We start from the raw sequence: 20,636 nt of genomic DNA, 5'->3' as shown, positions 1-20,636 counted from the left end.
AACTTGGCTAAACAAAACCAAGGCATTTTAGCCTCTAAAAACAACTTTGTGCATTCTGATTTAATTTTCTGAAATGAGATTAGTATGTAGCAGATTAAAAGGTTACCACTAGTAGGTAAAATGCTCCATTCTTCTTCAGGATACTATCCAGAGTGAGATCCAGGAATTCTCAATTGCTTAATTAGTTAACGTGCTCAGTTGCATTTTTATCATCACAGCAAGCGTGATGGCTTTATTGAGGGATTTTTTTTTGCCAGGCAGACTGTTAGCTTTGGCTGTTGAAATATTTCTAATCTGCATCAAATTTAGGATTCTTACTGAATTAATTTAGTATGTGCATACTGAATTCCTATGCAAAAATGGAGATGTATATAGTCCTTTGACACAGGTTTATCATAATGTGTTATTTGATGTAATAATAATCGTGATCTATCAAGATGTCATCCCTTTTAACTTTCTCCACCATGACGTCTGTCATGTGCTTGTTTCTAAATATTCAGAGAATAAAAGCACAGTAGGTGCATTTGTGCATAAGTGGTCTCTGACCATTTATTCAGTCATACATTCAAGACATACTCCTGTGCAGGTACTAGGTACTGGGGGATCAATGACACATAGCAGTGATGTGATTCCTGTACTCATGAAGCTTACCCTTGCCATTTTTGGAGAAGCAGAGCCTATACCGTTGACCCTTGAACAACATGGGTTTGAACTTCTCAGGTCCGGATTTTTTTCAGTGGTAAATACTATAAATACTATAGTACTACACGATCTGTGGTTGCTTGAATCTGCGTTGATGGAGAAACTGCATTTATGGAGGGACGACTGACTATAAGTTATACATGCATTTTCAACTAAAGGAAGGGTCGGCCCTGCTAATCCCCACGTTATTCAAGGTTCAGCTGTACTGTGAACAAGAACATGCAGTGGGATATATACTTAAATATGGAGAGGAGGATGGGATGTTAGGGGAGATCCTACAAAGAGGACCATTGCAGGTGGTGGGTGATAAGAGCAACAGTGCCTGGAAGAATTGATCGCTCAGCAGAGGCATGAAGGATGAAAAGAGTGAGCTGGACCAGGAGGGAAGGGATAGACTGTACTGTCCTTTCACCCTTGGGTAACTAAAAGGTTTCTCACAAATTAACCTTTTACATTTTGATGTCTTGTAATAGAAATTTTATCACTGTAAGCTCTAGGAAATTATTTTAAAATCAATTAGCTGGATAAAAAATTGTCAATGTAATTGCTGAGAGCCATATTTGAAATCGTTTTATCTCTGTCACTCATTCCTCTTTTGCTGCCTCTCTTTTTCTTTTCTCTTTTTTTCATCTCTTCTGGGTTTTTTCTTCTGTGCCAACTTTTATATTTTCATCTTGAGCATTTTTATTTCTTGTCCAGTTTGATACATGACCCAAATGGCTACTTTGGCTCATGGGTTTTCCCCGGGAGCCTGATGAGCTCACTGTAGTCCAGGAGTTACATGCCTCGGCTGTTGGGATATGGAGCCCAGGTGAGCATGATTTATCATCTGCAGACTTTAAAGTGAGGCTGGTAGAGTGTGCCACTTACTGAGCTGGTTTGGGGTATAAATGTAATACTCCAGTTCTCAGACCTTTTAACTGATTTTTAAGTATACATGCAGAACACATTATCAATAGGCCCATGACTTTCCTGTTTTGAACAACAAGGGCAGCCCATTTGGACAACAGAGATGTCATCTGCATGGCTCAAGAGAGTCCTTTATTTTATTACAGAAAACTGAAAAATTTTAATTCCAGATAATTTCATTTTATAAAAGACTTAGAATGAGATAGCAAGATCAGTGCCATATGACTTTAGTTTGCTTGTGAACAACTTAAGACTTCTTTCGCATTGACCTTAGATTTGTGGGATGTCTGCTCTATTATACATGTTTTGGAGAACAAAAGGAAAACCTTTAAGAGCAGAGGGCTTCTGGCCCTCAAAATGATCCCAATTCTGGAGAAAAATTTCTCATAGGCAGCATTCTCCATGTAGATGTTTCCTGCTCGCTGGCCCAGTCTAACTTTTCATTTTCGTTTTTTTTCTCAGTTTGATGTGTTTAGAATACAGTCCATTTTCTTTTCCGGATTGGGGCAGATGGTGCTGTCTCTTTTGATTATCTGTGTTTTAAAGGAAATGTTGATTGGGAAGAACAATAAAACATGGCCAGATGAAATTGAGAGCAGAAATTATATAATCCAAGAAGAGCCCTATGTATTCTATGTTTTTCTACTCAGAGTTTACCATGATTCATGTTTGAGTTTCTAGAGTTCAAGTTTGCTGTATTTTAAAATGTCATTTAGGATGGTTCTTTGGGTTATTGGTTTGTTTTAACTTTAATTTCTAAAAGATACAGAAATGAGAAATAGATGGGGTTTTTTCCTTCCTAGTCACATTTAAATAAGAAAGTTCTTGAGTAGTAGTGGCTTTTGACAAATCCAAAACTTTTGGATAAATTCTACTTAATGCTCATAAAATCTGTCACCTGCAGTCTGCACATTTTCGCACAGTTGCCCAAGTGATCTTAAACCAGAATATTTAACAGGTGTTCCAAACAGAAGCCTGAAGGAAATGAACAAAGGGGCACAGAAAACAGCTTGAAGGGTCTCTTACTGGCTATATTTGAGAGAGTTTTAGGATTCAAAAGAATGATGGCAAAGAGTATGACAAGTTTTATTGAGTGGAAAAAATAATCCATGACTTCATAGATAATTAATGTGAGAGAGGGAACTAATTAACATAGAAGGAATGATAGAATTAGGAATATCACCATCTTACAAGTATCAATATAGTAATATCTTCTGGCAAAGATATTAGTGTTTAACCATCAGGTGAAAGGGGAAGAGGGTGCCTTAACAACAGGGAATTAGGTCACATAATACTAGAACTAAGTGATCAAAGTGCTGAGTATCACCAGAAGGTTCAAATTGGCACTGTGTGCTTCCTTAAGTGATGGAATGGGAAGTGTATCCATACAGAGCTCTTGATAAACATTTTTAGCCTGAATCTAATTATGAGGAAATAGTCACACAATCCAGATAGTTGTATACGTTATAAGAAAACTGGTCTGGGGACTTCCCTGGTGGCGCAGTGGTTAAGAATCCACCTGCCAGCGCAGGGGACATGGGTTCGCTCCCTGGTCCGGGAAGATCCCACATGCCTCGGAGCAACTAAGCCCGTGCGCCACAACTACTGAGCCTGCGCTCTAGAGCCCGCATGCTGCGACTACTGAAGCCCGTGCACCTAGAGCCCGTGCTCTGCAACAAAGAGAAGCCACCACAATGAGGAGCCCACTTGCTGCAACTAGAGAAAGCCCATGTGCAGCAACCAAGACCCAACGCAGCCAAAAATAAAAATAAATTAATTAAAAAAAAAAAAAACTGGTCTGGACACTTCAAAAATATTAACTTTAGCAAGACAAAAAATATAGGAGATTTTTATTCTAGATTAGAGGAGACTAATGCAACACATGTTCCTTGATTGGACCCTGGACTTGGGGTTGGGGGGGAACATTAAAGACATATTGGAATGACCGGGGAAATTCGAACATGTAATATAGATTAGATTTTATCCTGTCAGTGTTAAATCTCTTGGTGTGATGTTGTGGTTACATCATCACACCAACAAGGTCCTTGCTTTTAGGAAACACATGCTGAAGTTTTTGGGGTGAACTGTCATAAGATCAATAACTTCAAATAGCTCTGGAAAAAACTGTGTGTACGTGTGTGTGTATAGAGAGAGAAAATGTGAACATACAAGTATAGCAAAATGTTAATAATTGGTCAGTGTAGGTGAAGGGCATATGGCTGCTCATAATACTGTTCCTTCACTTTTCTATAGATTAAAAAGGTTTCAAAATATATATTTTTACACATCAGGAAATTTCACAGAAAATTTTTCATTTCCACATTCTCTGGAAAAATGGCAGTCTGTCAACCTGAGACTCCTTAGATCCTGCTTGGCAATAATTGATTGGCTACATAGCAGCTGCCCCCTTTAGATAGGGTGAAGGCATTTTCTGTTTTCCAGTCTTTACCCTTCCCTTTTGCCTGATATGTCCACCATCTTTTACTCACTGACATTACCTGCCAGGTGACTATATGCATTTGTTGATCTCCTGGCTGAGGTAGGCTGTACCATGAATAGTAATGCTATTTCCATATGTCAGAACTCTGGTGAGTTATTTCGAGCCCTAGCACGTGAAGTTAGTACTGGATTTGATTCCTATATCAGCTGATGAGCTTCACTGGGTTCTTTGGCCATAGACTGAATTCTGTCCTCATCCCCAAATGCATATAATTTCGTCATGCGAGACATCAAATTTTAAAATGTGGGTGTAAAAACTGTTCAGAACTTGCTCGATAGGTGGTATAAATATTAAAATTCTCTTTCAGATTTAATGTGTTACAAAATTGTGCTGTCTGGATTCTGCCTTGCAAAATCAGTTGAACAGTCTTGCAAAAGTATTGAATAAGCTACTTGAAAATTTTTCAATGTGACATGCCAAACCTTAATGAAAAAACATTTTGTGGAAACGTTTATAGATGCCAGTGCAGAAAGTAGGGTATAAACTTTAATTACCTTTGTAAGTCGTTCTATCCTGTGTTTAAGCGACTGCTTTCCTGTTATACACCCAAGGAGGGTACTGGGTCTTTCTGGGTAATCATGGACCTGAGCCTTCCCCCAAAATAAAAGAGCTATATCTGGCACAGGTTAGGGTTCAGTTAGCCAGTGACACAGTTCAAACATGCAGAGGGAAGGAAAGAATAGGTCTAGTACTAGAGTCAGGCTTGCCAGGCAAGCATATCTACCTCATACTTTATCCATTTTTGTGGGTTTTTCATCCCTGTATAATTTGCTGTTCTTAAAAATGCTAGCTGCTTCTGTCCAGTTCCATGTGCCTATATGATTTTTGCCTTGTGAAGTAAACAGGAGAACTTAGAGAATTTGACAGAAGTGAGCATAGATTCTCCTAGTATTTTAGGTAGAATCCAATTTAGTTGGCATCACAGGAGGAGGTTGAGAGAGAAACTTGAGACCTGGGATTCAGCAAGGGTAACGGATCTGGTGCTTTCGCTTTTTATTAAAGCCCAGACCTCGCACTTTTGTATCTTATTAACTGAAGTGTAGTACAGCTGTTGCCCGAATGGGACCCATTTTGCCTATGGATAAACTAATACGAAAGTTCCTAGCAGGGCTTTGCTCAGATCTTGGGCTAGGACAGAAGATCACTCTTTCTTCTGAATTCCAGAAATAGCAACAAAAGCTCAGAGGAAATCAGCCTCCCTTGTCCCATTTACATTCTCTGGCCTTCCCTCCTATCCAGCTGGCCACTCCAGCTGCAAAAGGAATTCATCTCTCCTCTTCTGCTTTCTCTAAGGTTCCAGAATTTGTCTGGAACCCATGTTGCTCTTGAAAATATTTTCCTAGACTGGAAGGCAACTTCCCACAACGTATGTTCGCCTACCTGCTGCTTTCTTTTCACTGTTGAGAGTCTGGTATTCCCTTGTCTGTCTGTCAGGATTTCAAATAGTGTAACTACTTAACCAGCTAAATGGCTAGAAAGATGCTTGTCTTTGCATTTTTAGCATCAGGATGATTGATATCTGAAGGTATTTCTGGCATATTTGTCTTTAGGGATTAGCTGCATTGTCTTTATATTATGTGAATTTATTCCTTGTGATTTTATACATTTTTAATGTTTGTATTTAACACCACTAACTGTGGATCATAATCACTAAATGGAGATTGTTAGGTAGTTAATCTAACTTTCGTATGCAATTATTGATTCCTCTTTTTTTCCCCAGGATGAGTAATATTTTAAAAATGAAGATGATAGATTTATTTTTCTGATTAGAAAAGCAATTCAGCAAGCATTCGTAAACTGTCTTTCCTGCATTTATTCTCATCAACATTAGTAGGCATTGTCTAGATATCCAGTTTGTCCCTATTATTGAGCCACTTTTTTTTCTTTTTCATCCCAAAGTACTGTTTTTTTCTGTTCATGTAGTTCTTATATTGAGGGTTTGCTATTGATTTTAAGCCTCTTACCTTAAAAATGGACACGACCAGAAGTCGTGTATTTTCCACACCCTTAGTTTATTATATATAATTTTGAAAGAGAGTAGCTAAGTCAGCTCCTTGGCAAATCTGAGAAAGCATATTATGTTATGCTGGGCATATCTGTAAATGACCCTGTGGATGAGAACTAGACAGAAGGGTTACAGAGAAATAATGCTGATGTCATTTCATTGGAATGAAGGGGCTGCTGTCACAACCATAAATACATTCTATAGCTAGCAGCTAAGTGTCTAGCTCTGTTTCTTTTCTAAGAAGGAAAACAGTGAAACAAGCCAAAGAAGTAAGTTGTGTTTACAAAGTGGGATATTTTAATTAGTTTAGGCCTTACAGTTATACAGACAGTGTGAACTTACAGTTCTTTTTGGAGCAAACATGAAAACCATTATTTGTGGAAAGTTTAAATTTCACGTGACACATATTCCGTCTACGTGCGTAGGGTTTTTGTGGGTTTTTTTGTCCTTTTTCAAAAAAATGTATTTGCTTTGCTAGTGTATTTTTATTTTAACCTTCCGTGTGCTAAAAATGCTCTATTTTCTTGGGTGGAGATGTGCGTTTAGGAGGGAAGAAGGGTATAAGTTGCTGAACTGAATCTCTCCTTCCTTTTTTTTTTTGGCATGTCCAAATAGGGTAGTTTTCACCTCAATTGGGGCATGTTTAAACAAGAGGCTTCCATCTTAATCCCTTTTCAAGAAATTCCCTACCCCCAGTGTGTCTATATCTACAAAATAAAATGCTCCCTGCCCCCCTCTGTTTGGAAAGCTGTCCCGAGAGCGCCCTGTAATCCTTTTTTACTGATCAGAGTCTTCACCACAGGGGAAAGACTTTCAAATATTAAGGAGGTGGTGATGTAAAAGGTGGGTTGTCATGTCTGCCCACTTGAGCCATGGTCACAAACAAAATTGAAGCAGGTGGAAAAGTGGTTTTAATTTGATTGCTCACCTCATAGCAGCTTCAATGTGGGAAGAAAGAAAGTTGGCTTATAAGATTTGCCTCTGGATAAATTTACCTGCTGCAAAACCAGAGGGAGGAAGGCAGCCCTGATAGTGAAGAAAGAGCACCTTGCCCTACAGCCTCGCATTTCTTCCTCTTCTGGACAATCTCTTGTTCGGTTGGCACACACCAAACTCTTGGGGGTCAGGGGAGGACAAAAACAAACAAGGCGTAGTTTCTTTTTAAACTTGATATAAAAGGTATCCTAACAGCAAATCACCAGAACTGTTCTTTCTTGTTTTGTTAATTTTTGTGAGGGGATTGGTTAGCTTTCTAATTTTTTTCTCCTTTGCACACACTCATGGTGTGTCTGTGAGAGAGGGACAGAGACAGAGACTGAGAAAAAGAAAGCACGTGAGCAGGCAGAAGCCTGGTCCAACTGCGAAATGTACTCTGTAGAGCTGGTCTCTGTTTTATGGAAAGGGTAATAATTCATAGACTACTCCGAGGCACAGTTAAATCTGGCTTAGGGAGAGGTAGGCCAGGGTCTGAGTTAACTCAGTTATTTAGGTAGCAGAATTGTGCATTTTGGCATTTTCATACCAGAAAGTTAGCTTTCACACAAGAGTGTATTTTATGTGTGGTAAGTAACTGTCACTTTAGCTCAGTTAAACAAATTTTATTTTCGCTCTTGTTTGTGCAAATTGTGTGCCTGGCATTTATTTGCTTTTTTTCTCTTAGTCTGCGGTAGCACAAATGGAAAAGCGTTACATAAATGTGGTGTGAATGCATTTTCCTCTTCTTTTGCCATAGTCACAATGCAGAACCTTGAAAGAAAGAAGGAATCCAGCCTGGCTTTGGTACCACATTTCTCTTGATATAATAGGGTAGTGGCTGTCCTGTCACTGCCTTTCCTCCTCAGGCCCTGCCCTCTTTATTTTTGATCTTTGCAGAATCCTTTGTTTATCTGGCTCCATTCATGGCCTACTTTTTCTTGTTCTTCCTTTCCTCACATGCCTTGTCCCCAGATCCAAATGCCTTTGCTCTATTCATTTGACAGCTTTTTCAGAGTTTAAGAAAGAAACCCAAGAACACAAACCCTCTCCTGGGACTTAGGGGGTCTCTGCTGCCACTTCCTTTCTCCCGTTCGCCTCAGGGCAAACACCCCGCCAGTCCCAGCCCTCTGCCCCTCCCTCTCGCTCTCCCTCATGACTCCTAGTTCGTCATGATGCAGCCAGAGGCTCTGCTTGCTTTGGGACATGTGCTAGACTTGTGGTCCTGGGGAAACCTCCTCGTTTGTCCCTCAGCCTCATCCCTCGGTCGACAAAGACACCTTGCAGATACTGTGCTCCGAACTGGACACGAAACTGTGATGTGCAGAATAGACTGCAGCCCTGCCTCCTGCTGTAAAAATGGAGCAGAGAATGTCCATCTTGCCAAGGAGGCTGTAAAAATCAGCAAGGTGATGGTGCCTGACCAGCACATATCTAGGTGCTCAGAAAATAGCAGCTTTCGTTATTACAGTGAGACAGACAAGGCAAGTCCTGACCTCTGTTTGGAAGTTGTTTAGTCGGGTTTCCTTTGTTTTTTGTTTTAATTTTATTTAGTTTTATTTATTGATTTTTGGCTGCGTTGGGTCTTCGTTGCTGCACGCGGGCTTTCTCTAGTTGTGGCGAGCGGGGGCTACTGTTCGTTGTGGTGCGGGCTTCTCATTGCGGTGGCTCCTCTTGTTGCGGAGCACAGGCTCTAGGTGCGTGGGCTCAGTAGTTGTGGCCCGCGGGCTGTAGAGCGCAGGCTCAGTAGTTGTGGCGCACGGGCTTAGTTGCTCTGTGGCATGTGTGGGATCTTCCTGGACCAGGGATCGAGCCCGTGTCCCCTGCATTGGCAGGCGGATTCTTAACCACTGTGCCACCAGGGAAGCCGTTTAGTTGTTTTTAATCTCAGTCAGAGCCTTTCACTTGTATGTCTGACTCTTACCTGAAACCCATTTTTTTCAGTTTTAAGCAGATTCCATCCCCCCCCCCCACCCCTTCTAATTCAACCTCCTTTCCCATATTTCCTTTTTCTGTCAAAAGCATAACCATTTCTTCTATCATCCGTGTGTGTTTGAAAGCTGGCTGTGGGGAGGAGGTCTTCAATTTTTTTTTTTTTTAACTCCCCTTTCTTTCATGCCGTATGTCTAGTAATGGTCCGGAGGATTCTTCCTTTGAAGAGCTCTTCAATTCTTCTCTTCTTTCTTTGTTGGATAGGCGATCATCTCTGTTCTAGTCTAAACTTTTATTACCTCAAGGATAGGGTCTGGCTTCTTGTCCTTCTGAGACACTTTAAATGTCAGTCATGGCAGAAGGCAATAAAGACCTCCTTCAGCTAGCAGTTTGAATGTATCTAGTGTTTGAATGTATCTCTGTGAGTGTTTGAAACCATAGGGTGCTTCAAACTCTGGAATAACCAGTGATTCAGAGAGTATTGTTTTTAACAAGTGAACCAGTTCATTTATTGCAACTGTGCTTATGTGTTTTTTACTGACAACTAACTTCTGAGATACACAGTATTTACAGTTGACTTAGTAGGAGTTCCCAGAAAATGTGAGGCTATGTTTTGACTTACAAGTATAGTCCGTTATCTGTATCTTAACACGAATACATGATTATAACTGAGCTTGGGACATTAAGTCTTTTGAATGTGAGTTTTCTTTTAGTTGCAGTTTTAAAAAATATGATATTGCCACCAGCCCCTTACTTTTTCTCACCAAAATAAAAGTAAACATTCTGCTTCTACTAAGCAGAATGCAGTGGGGAAGAACGAAGAACCGATCAGAGTGGAGCCAACTAGAAGTTCTTGTTATTTTTTACGTATGCTTGGTTTATTGACTGAGTCAACAAGTAGGTATCGAGCTGTGAGTCTGCAGGAACTGTGCGAGGCGCTCTGGGCTGAGTGGTGAGCACGTCCTGAAGCAGGGCCAGGAGCTGCAGCCTGCCCTGTGGCCTCTTTTTTGTGTCCCTCACCCACTAAGCTGGGGCTTACACTTTTAAGTGGCTAGAGAAGCAAAGAAGACTGTGTGACAGAGGCCTCTGCGTGACCCACAAAATTTTAAATATTTACTATCTGGTTATTGACAGAAAATATATCTGCTCTGGACCTCTAGTGTCTCTGCCTTCCTGAAGCTTACATTTTAGTAGGAAAGAAAAATAATAAACGAGTGAACAGTCAGACAGGAGAATTAATGTCCAGTTCTGATGACTGCTGGGAAGGAGCTAAGTAGGGTACGACGATGACGGGAGGGAAGCCGGGACAAGGGGGTGAGGGCTGAGGTAGGATTCTTGGAAATTAGACCTGAACATTGTGAATAAACGGCCTGTGAAGAGCTGGGCTTACTAACCTGCTCTCACCCCTAGTCCACTTCCCCCTTCACCTCCAAATGCCTGCTTGCCCACAGGATTCAGCTGGGTGTTGGTTCCTAGGAAGCTTCTAGAGCGGTCTCTCTTAGAGGGCCTTTACCACAGCGCCTGTCACTTTGTAATCTCCTGTTTGCTTCCATTCCTTTCCCCACCCTCACCCCCCCCAGACTTGAAATATCTTGAGGTCAAGGACATGTCTTGGTAATCATAATATCTCTAGGTATATAGCTCATAAACTGGTTGAACAGTTAAATAAATCTGTAGACTCAAAATTAGATTCCATCAAGCAGGTCGTGAAAGTCAAATGTTTCTTTTAGCAAAACAGATTAAATTTATCCTATTTTTACACATCCTTCCCACCCCATGCTCCCTGCTCCAAGTACTTTTCCTGTTTCATCTCAAAAACAATTCTTGCTGCACCCCAAAACTTGCCCATCTCCCCATCTTATTAAAAAACACCACCATCCTTTCAGTTGATTAAGCCCCAAATGAGGAATTAGCCTTGATTCTTCTCATTCCCTCATCCATGTCCATCATATCCAACCCTTCAGCACCTATACCTCCAAAACCAGACCTATTTTTAGCATCTTTACTACCACCCCCAGCCCAGGCCGGCTAGCTCCATCCTTCACCTGGACCAGTGTAGCAATGTGCTGACTGGTCTTTCTGCTGCCACTCTTAGCTTCCATATATCCATTATTCATGCAGACACCAAACAGATCTTTTCAAACTCAATAGTATGTCAGTCCCTCCACTTAACACTCTAGTGGTTGCTTATCAAACTTAGAATAAAACTTGAATTAAAAAATCTGAACTCACAGCCCTTCATGAACCAGCCTCTGTCTTCAACCTCATCTCTTCATTGCTCTCAGCTTCTCTCAGTTGCACTGGTCTCCCCTGTCTCCTCCTTAGGGTTCTCTGTTCCCTGTTGCCTGTTGAATTATTAGGTAGAGTTCAGTGTTAATCTGGTCAGCGTTGTGACTATGTAAACCAATAATAGTGGCAAGTTAACAGAACCACAGTGAAATCCCTACCCCAAAGACATCCTCATTCCTGATTTTCATTATCATGTTTGTGGTACCAAAAGTTCATGGTAACAGGCAACTGACTTCATGATAACCCTTGTTAAAGGCTTGGGAAAGGAACTTGACAACCTTACTGACTTCTAATGGCATTAACTGTTTTTCTTTTTTCCTCTTTTTGCCACGCAGAGTATGAGTTGGAAGTAAAGAGGGTGCAAGACATTCTTTCGGGAATAGAGAAGCCACAGGTATGTCTTCTGGATTTCTCAGCGTAAATGGCGCTTTTTTAAGTATTTCAAACATGCTTTTCTTTTACCACACAGTAGGTAAGCAAAAGGGCCCCTTTCCATTGCGGATTACTCATAAACTGTGAAATAGTGTTGTTATTAACAGAGCATGAAAATATAAAACAGCAGTCTTCTGTTTAGTCATCATCCACCAAAATGTCTTCTTCATTTAGATATTCGGGATGCAATTAGGTATTCATCCCGATTTCCAGGGTTACCCCTTCCCCCACCCGCTAAGGCTACAGAACAGTTTTCTTTTGGTAATTTCCCTTTACCTTTGTAAATGTAATAATAATTTTTGAAAACCTCAGTAATTCAGAGTATTTTTCCAGGTAAATTTCAAAAAGGTATGTAAATATTAGCTGAGTAAAATAAGTCCAAAGCATAATGGCAAGGAAAAAAGTTGGTGGGAGTAGTGATATTGTGAGGTTTTAAGTTTGATTTTGCCAGATGCTTTGAAATTCAAGTGAAAAATTCAAAATGTTGATTCAGGCTTTCATCTGAGTTGAGAGAGCCAAAGTTCTTTGGAGTGTTTTCTAGCTGAATTGGAAAACCTTGATTCTTCATGTGTTTCAAATACTGAGGCCTTTTAACAGAAGGGTCCAAACATGCCTCAGGGCACATAGTTGAGTTTGACTAAACCTAAAAACATGAGGTGTTGCTGGACTACGGGCGCAGTAGGGCACTTGCAGAAGCGTAGGGTGTTGATGCTGGGTTGGGGAGTCTGCACTTGATCCGGTAAGGAGCGGGTTGCCACTGAGAGTTTATGAGCAAAGAAGTTATGTTTCTTATAATCAGGACCGTACTTTCAGGAGGATCAAACAGCCGGCAGGTGCACTGCAGTGAGAAGGGCATGGACCCAGGGAGACAAGTGTCTGGCGTCTGTTATTGTAGGGCTGGCGAGAGGCTGTGGGAATCAGAGTTAGGGCGGTGGCGTCAGGTGTGGCAAGGAGAGGATGGATACTAGAGCCATTCTAGAGCGAAATCAGTCAGGCATTACAGCCTATCAGGTGTCACGGGTTAATTGGGCTTTCAGGCTCAGATGACGCCTTTCAGGAGTTGCTTCCTCTGGGCAGGCTGCCCTGATTTCTGTCCCATCAACTGGGATACTCCCCACGGTATTTGGTACCACTGGTACTACATGTGGTACTACAGCTTCACTGTGCTCTGCATGTATTTAATACATTGTACTGCATTTACTTGTGTTTGTGTCTTTCCCGGTCATCTGTGAGTTCCTCTAGAATAGGTTTGTGTCTGTGTCCTCTTGGTATCTTCAGTGCCATTCTTAGACACGTGGAATTTGTTTTACTAGCAGGGTATCCAGGAAGACAAATAAGTGGGTGGTTGAGTGTGCCTGATAGATCAGTGCCGTGGAGAGAGGGCAACAAGATATACCTGGGGAGAGCACGTGCATCGGAGTGACCATTGGAGTCGTAGGAGTGTATGATAGCTTTGGGGATGGGGTAGAGCATAGGGAGAGCTTAGAGAAGGCTTGAGGGCAAAATCATGAAACAGGCTTACATTTATAGTGCAGCAGAAAGAAGAACCCATGAGGGACACACAGAAGTCATAGTCAGCGTGAGAAGGCAGAGCAGCAGGTTAGTTGACTATCCGGGATGTAGTCAAACAACTTCATCATCTGGTCTCTGTCCCATGTACACACATATGGTGTTTTTCTTGAGTTATACCTGATAATTTCTTTACTGCAGAAGTGATAAAGTCTGTTTCTGAGGATCATGTGGCTCTAGAAAGATAAAAGCAATATTTATATGTATTGGTCATTTCCTCCTGATTCAGCATTTATTAAATGCTTAACTGTTTACAGGTTTTAGAGCAGGGTAGACAGGGTTTTGTATAAATAGTCATGATGTTAGGTGTAATATAGTCAGATTGTCACCTGAGAGGTCAGAAAGTCCAAAATGAGTCTCACTTGGCTAAAATCCAGGTATCGGCTGGGCTACATTCCTTTCTGGAGGCTCTGGGGGCAAATCTGTTTTCTCACCCTTTCCAGCTTCTAGAGGCTACCTGCATTCCTTGGCCCACGACCCCTTCCATTCTCGTATCTCCTTCTCTGACTTTCCTGCCTCCCTCTTTTACTTACAAAGACCTGTTACTCATACTTGTTACTACATCAGGCCCACCCGGGTAATCCAGGGTAGTCCCTACTTCACAAGATCCTTCACTTACTCACATCTGCAGAGTCTCTTTTTACCTTGTAGGTTCCAGGGACTAGGATGCGGACATCTTGGGGGTGGTCGTTACTCTGCCCACCATACCAACCCCTGGTCCCCACAAAAACCTTCTCTGCTGGATGACAGTCCACCCATCCTCCCCAGCCCTGTTAGTTCTTCACACCATTATTCTCCCTTCTTTCCTCTCCTCCCCCCTCTGCCTGAAACTCTTACTCGTGGTTGTGCCTTATTTATCTTTGTGCTCCTAGTACTGCCCTTGGCACGTTGTGAACCCTTAACATGTATTTGGTAAATAAATGTGTGGCAGCCTGCAGTGGCTGTAGTGAGGTTCTGCCAGGTGAGACAGACACCTGACGGCTGGCCAGCATCATACGTGGCTCAGCCCGCCTGGTGAGATGTGGGCACGGCTGGGAGCCAGAGTGCGAGGGAGCAGCATGCAGAGGAGGGTCCTGTGAGTTGGAGCCCAGCGTGGCCATTAACTGGCTCTGTGACCCTGAGCCGCAGTTTCCTTACCTTTGAAAGGTGGGATAATAAATACCATGTGGGACTATCTGAAAAGTAAATTGTATGCTATTTATAGAGTCCTTGGAATGGAGTATTTTCCTAGAGTTTTTAGCATATCATTAGGCAAAAGTGAAACTCCCTGCTATACTCTGAAATGGGAAGGAGGGGCTGTTCACCTTCTAGGAAAAGAAACAGCTGCAGAAAGTTCGGCACACAATTGTCTAAAGGATTGCTGTTCTAAATTTTTTTTCTTTCAGCTGCATCTGGTAACACCTCCAAATAAAAGACATATATTTTTCTTCAAGGTTTTACGGATGGTTTGTTTTAGGTGTTAGAAACATTACTGAGGACTTGTAGATTCCAGTCATCTTTCTAGAGCTTTGGGCACCCTGAATTAAGCAAGTCATTTACTCTTCAGAAACCCAGATACTATAAATATCCAAATACTTAGCCATTAAATACAACAGGGTACAAATATACAAGGTTTTTGTCCCGAGACTGTAACAATTAGGTGCCTTGGGGACTGTGCTCATACAGCCACTGCTGTACCACAGAACTAAGCTGATATGATTCTAAGTGGTTTACGGATTAACCTCTGCTAGTACCGGCCAGCTCCGACCTAATGTGGTTTAATCTGCTCTGATGGTGGTGCTAGATGGAGTCTCCCACATACTGGGCTGTTTATTTTCAGGATGTAAATAAATGTAACTTGGAATTGTGGTTCTGCATTGTTTCTATCCGCTAATGTTCAGCTTGTAGAAACAATTGATTTGTTGGTTCCAGAAGTGAGTAAACTGACCTAAAAGAAGAACAACTGTCCGTGCAAGAAGCAATCCCTTGAAACAAACAGCAGTAGATCTGGAAACAGATTTGAGGTTCTTAGCACTAAAGGAATTTTAGTAACAGATGATTCTGAAATTCCTGGATTTGAGCATCCATTTCTTTGAATAATGATCTCTTTGACCTTTTCCTTTTAAATTTTCCTATATGTTATTATTTTTCATGATGGGTACTTTAGAAGTGAAGCCAATATTTCTATGGTAATATTTTCTTAACATACTCCCTAAATTGGATCAGCAGACCTCCCACATAGTTAAATCCAAAGACAGACCAAATTTAGAAGCTACTAACTTACATAGAAATATTTTTGAACACGAGAGTAACAATTTAGTAACTTTATGAGAGTAAATGGTGTTTTTGATCCAAATAATGAATAACATTTGCCTGTAAGATAGTCTGAAAACTAAGAAAGTAAAATTTCACAGAATAGTATTAATATACTGGGATGAACAGGAGAGAAAGGGGAAAGGAGAAAGAGATCTAAGGATTACATACGAAATAGGTACAAGATAATGCAGTCTTGTCATTTGCGAATATGTGTATGCATATGTATATGCTTTTAACTAGCAGCTGTTCTCAAGTTCAAATCTATATTTAATCAATACATAGACAAAAATGACTTCTAATCAGTGTGTAATCGTTTAGAAGTAGATGGTTTTATGAGTCCTTCAAAGATACTTCAAAGCAGTTTAATTTCTATGCAGACTTAACACTAGTAACCTTCACAGCAGACTCATATCACTAGTGCTGAAACAAATGTCACGTTGGATCTTGTCCAATCACTTTGTAACTAAAAATCACCACTTTTATCACCATTACAAAGGAGATTGATTTCTGTTTGTGGTAGAATCGTTAAGCATCAGCAAGTCCGTTAGCTTTATGGCTTCTAAACTTCCTTTTTTGGATCACAGCCATGACAGTCATTGTGATGATCAGGTTAGCCATGCCCCATTTCAGTTCAGTGGTCACCGCTGGTGGGAAAGTTTCACCAGAGAGAGAGAGAGACTGAATGAATGAAGGTGAAGCTTGTGTACGAATGCTGTCGCTCTGCAGTAGGCTTGAACCCAGCCTAGTTCCCAGAGTTCTGAATCTCTCATTAAAGTTATCACCTCCCTGGATGCTTGGAGTAAAGGCATCTACTGCTGAGGATTCCCCTTTACATGACACTCTCTTGAAAGGCACCGTGTAATTTCCTGGCATCAGCCTTGGAGTGGGAGTGAGTTCCAAGTTCTAACAGAGACAAAGCACTCTTTCTCTCAGGATTCCAATGCCTGAAGAAAGGAAACCTGAGGCCCAGGAGTCAGTGAGAGGGAGGGAGGGGGGAGCACAGGAGGGAACGGGTCTCTCAACTCTGGTAGTAGTCTAGGAGGCAGGCTGCTCAGATCCAGGAAAGAATTCCCAGAAGCCGCCGTCCTTTGAAAATGATGCTGAGTTCCCCAGGTGCACTTCTGATAGGCCGGCTGATGGGAAAGATGCACTTGCACAGAGGCCTGTGTTCACATGACAGTTGGCCTTCCTAAGGCTTGCTCAGGGAACCTCGGAGAAAGGTGAGCGTTATTTTAGTTGATGCTTCAGGTGTTGTACATCACTGTTGAGTTAAGTAATAATTTAACCAAGTCCTAAAGGAAAGACAGTAAATTCTTTTTTGTTTTGGTTTGATTTACGTATATCATAAAATGATTATCACGACAGGTGCAGCTAACATCCGTCATCTCATATAGATGCAATATAAAGAAAGAAAAAAAGAAAAAATTTTCTTCTTGTGATAAGAACTCTTAGGAGTAAATTCTTAATAGCTGATGAAAAAAGTAGAGTTTAAAAGGATGTGAATTTATGGATACCTGTTCAGTATCTAAAGTGCTAGCATTTGACTGAGCTATTTTGAGAAGTGGTGTTAATTTCACACCACCATTCATGGAATCAGTGTTACTACACACTGTGCTCTTGGAATTGGGCCACTTATCACCTCAGTTGAATGTTCCTCTGTACCTAATCAGCATCTTTTTAAATTATAAACTGAACTCTTCATAGCAAAATATCTTGTTTTAAGTTAAAAATCAAATATAATATCCAGTATCTCAAGATTACTCATTAATGGTGTGTGAAGGAATTCAGCAAATACAATGGTGTACGTGGTAGAAACGCTGCCTTAAAATCTAATCGGGAACAACACACAGATAACCAGGTAAAGCAGAGTATAATGAAATGAGTGTCAAATATAGGTGCCCGCTCAATGTGGTTGGAGCACAAAGAAAACAGTTGCTGATCCTGAGCAGGGAGTCAGGCAGCACCGTACAGAAACTTTCCCTGAATTGGCCTCAAGCTGCCATGGGCCCCTCTGTGCTCAGTGTATCTGCCGTGAGGCCCCTCACGCATCTCTTCATCAGGCAGAGGTCATATCTTAATCATCTTTGTGTCCACAGCCCCTCACAAGTTAAGCTATGATGATTAAATGAATAAGCAAAGGCAGCATTTGAACTGGGTCTAAAGGAAGTTTGTTAAAGGCAGGAAAGTGGGAAAGTCCAGAGCTAAGTCTCAGGGGCATGAGAGGGGACGGCATGCTGAAGGGCGGGTCACAGCCGTCACAGGAGGAGTAGGCAGAAGAGTTGCTGCTAGTCTGGAGCCATAGCAAGAAGGGTAGAGTTCAATTCTGTAACAGTGTCTCTCCAGGTTTTTTTTAAAGATGTCTAATGCTGGTCTGCCATCCACTGTGTTACCTGTATCAGAAACTCAGACTGTCTTATTCCCTTTGATTTTTATTTTTCATTCAACATTTACTAAGCAGCCACTACTCACAGTTGAATATGACTTAGGCCTTCTCCTTAGGGAGTCCCACGGTCCAGTGGGGAAGGTAGGCAAATGCTATTAACATGATTAGCAATGAGTAGAGATAGCAGCAAGGTGCTGTGGAACAGAGAGATGATAGGATATTTCAGGGAAGGCTACTTGGGGGTAGTGAGGCCAGCCTAGGGTCTTGAAGGATGAGTAGGAGTTTGACTAAATAATTGGTTAAATATATAATGATGCTGTATCTATTTGGAACAGAGATGATATGGAGGGATCTCTGCTCAAAATGGAATGCGTGATAGACTGAAAAGGGAAACTCAGTATTCATTTCCATATTTATTATTCATGCTTTTAAATTATCTTATATTTTAATACCCTTTATTTAGATCAGATAGTGACAAAAATAGAAGAAAAAAAGATAGAGACTTAGTAGTTTAGACATCTCCATCCACAGCCTACTCTAATCTACAGCTATAGTCTTGTATGAACGTTAAGCTTTAATGTACGTTTTAACTCTCATTTTGTTTTAATGTTATCCAGACCAATATCTAGAGAGCAACAAAATAAACTTTAGAAAATTAGAACGTTAAAATGCATTGACAGATTTATTTTAAAGAAGTAGACTGTGCATTAGATTAGGTTTCTCCAGAAACAGACTCTGAAACAAAGATTGGAAGGCAAATGGTGTAAGTGGGGAGGTGCCCCAGGAAGCACGGTTAGAGTAGAGACGTGAGATTGCAGAGGAGAAGCCAGTGCAGGGTCTGTTAATGAGCAGGTTACAGCTGCGGGCAGCTGGGGCTCAGTCCTGCCGAGGATGCCTGGGAGATAGTGTAAGAACGTGCTTCAGAGAAGCCCTAAATAAGAGGGAAAAGTTGGGGCGTTGAGAGTCCCAGACTCCTTTGTTCAAATGAAGCCTTGAGCGGAGGCTAAAGCAAAAGATAAAAGCAGAGCCTAGAGAGGTGAAACATCTCCACACATATTTTTGCCGTCTGTCAGCCTGGGCCATGGTTCCGTTTCCACCCCCCACCCCCGTGCTGGGTCTTCCCAGGAACCTGCAGGACTTCGGGGAGCGTGGTTTGAAAGGTCTCGGCTTTGCAGGAGAGTTTGACATCAAGCAAAGCTTGGAGGCCGCTGGAAAGTACCTGTGGATGTGGGTTCCTTCCGCATAATATGATGGCCATCATGGAGATTATTGAAATATCATGTTCAACTTTTTACCTTTAGAAAAATTCTCAAACGTGACATTATTTTTACTTTCTGGAGGACCAAGTGTGAATTGCGTCAGACTTGGACATAAGTTTGCATAATAAGGACAGATGTTTTAGGAGCTATAGTTTGGACATCAGGACTTTGACAAAAGAATGCCATATAGGATGGGTGGGTTCTTTTTGGTAATTAAAATACATTTGTAAATTAAAATAAATTCGTTTTTCTTGAGTTAAATCTGAGCCATTTTAATGCTACTACTAATAATCACAAAATGTTCTGGGGAGAAGTGTAGTGTCTGATTCATGTTTTTCTTCCTCAGGTTTCTAATATTCAGGCAAGAACGGTTGTGTTGTCCTGGGCTCCCCCTGTTGGACTTTCGTGTGGACCCCACAGTGGTCTTTCCTTCCCCTACAGCTACGAGGTTGCTCTGTCAGACAAAGGACGAGATGGAAAATACAAGATAATTTACAGGTAGCGTATATTTCCATGTGTTTTTCTCAGCTGCCAAACCTTGAAATTACTGTTACTAAGGAGAATAAAAAACAAAGGAAAAATTTAATGGCTTTGCAAATTTTCCTTTAAATAGTTCTTTTTAAGAATTAGTGATAATTGTAATGTCAAGAGTTAACTTTGTCCAGAGTAATTGCTAATCAGAAATGACTTTTATACAGCTATTTGGTGTTGGTCAAATATGTCACTTGTTTATGTTAGCTTGCCAGTGTAGTACTAAAGAAAATTTTCCATTAATGTTGTCAGAGCAAAAAGTGAGCATGCCTCTTAGTTTTTACATATATCATGCACTTCTATGATCACCTCTTTTTAGGCCCAGACCTTGTGCTAGTCTTGTTTTTCAGAATTCTACGATGTGGTTTCCATTTCACCCTCCTTCTTATCCTCTACAGTAGTTTTCCAGTCTGCAGTAAAGCTTTTCATTCGGAGGCTATCTTAAATCGTCAAAAGTTTAGCACACCGAATTCTCCCCTTCCACTTTATGGACTCCCAGATATTAACCATTTAAGTGATTTATAGCTGTGTTCTAGATGTGATAAAAAATTTTTAGGGTCAAATCTTTTCTCTTTTGTAGTTGCTGGCACTGCTCAGATTTGCAGAGTAGGAAACCAGAGGCCGTCTTGTTCTAACTACTTGTTTGACCTCTCTGTGACTGGCCCTGGGAACTACTGCCCAAACCCAGTGTAACATGGTCACACAAAGCCCACCTCTTCCTCTGCCAGAGAAGCTGCTTTTCTCTTCTGTTTCCCTGCTGCAGACCTCGCATCTCCCTTGCCCCATTTCTAATTCTTAACTTGCTCCACGGACTTGTCTTTTTCTGGACAAAGAAAAGGGGGAAAGAGAGACAGACAG

General features: G+C 41.2%; 1 protein-coding gene across 7 annotated transcripts in view; it reads left to right on the top strand.

Moving 5' to 3' along the window:
* The window catches only part of FNDC3B (fibronectin type III domain containing 3B), a 356,837-nt gene that overhangs the window by 234,251 nt on the left and 101,950 nt on the right, over positions 1-20,636 (top strand). For all 7 annotated transcript variants that reach the window (XM_089910834.1, XM_089910832.1, XM_022572178.2 and 4 more), the window contains exons 7-8: positions 11,645-11,703; positions 19,594-19,745. In XM_089910834.1, coding sequence (XP_089766960.1) covers positions 11,645-11,703; positions 19,594-19,745 — 211 coding nt within the window. The remainder of the gene's footprint in view (positions 1-11,644; positions 11,704-19,593; positions 19,746-20,636) is intronic.

Source organism: Delphinapterus leucas, chromosome 4, assembly GCF_059928025.1.
Source record: "Delphinapterus leucas isolate spDelLeu-1000000601 "Yukka" chromosome 4, BTC_Dleu_Yukka2, whole genome shotgun sequence".
NCBI classification, from domain to species: domain Eukaryota; kingdom Metazoa; phylum Chordata; class Mammalia; order Artiodactyla; family Monodontidae; genus Delphinapterus; species Delphinapterus leucas.
Note: the sequence above shows the minus strand (reverse complement) of the source record. Positions and strands in the feature narration are given on the sequence as shown.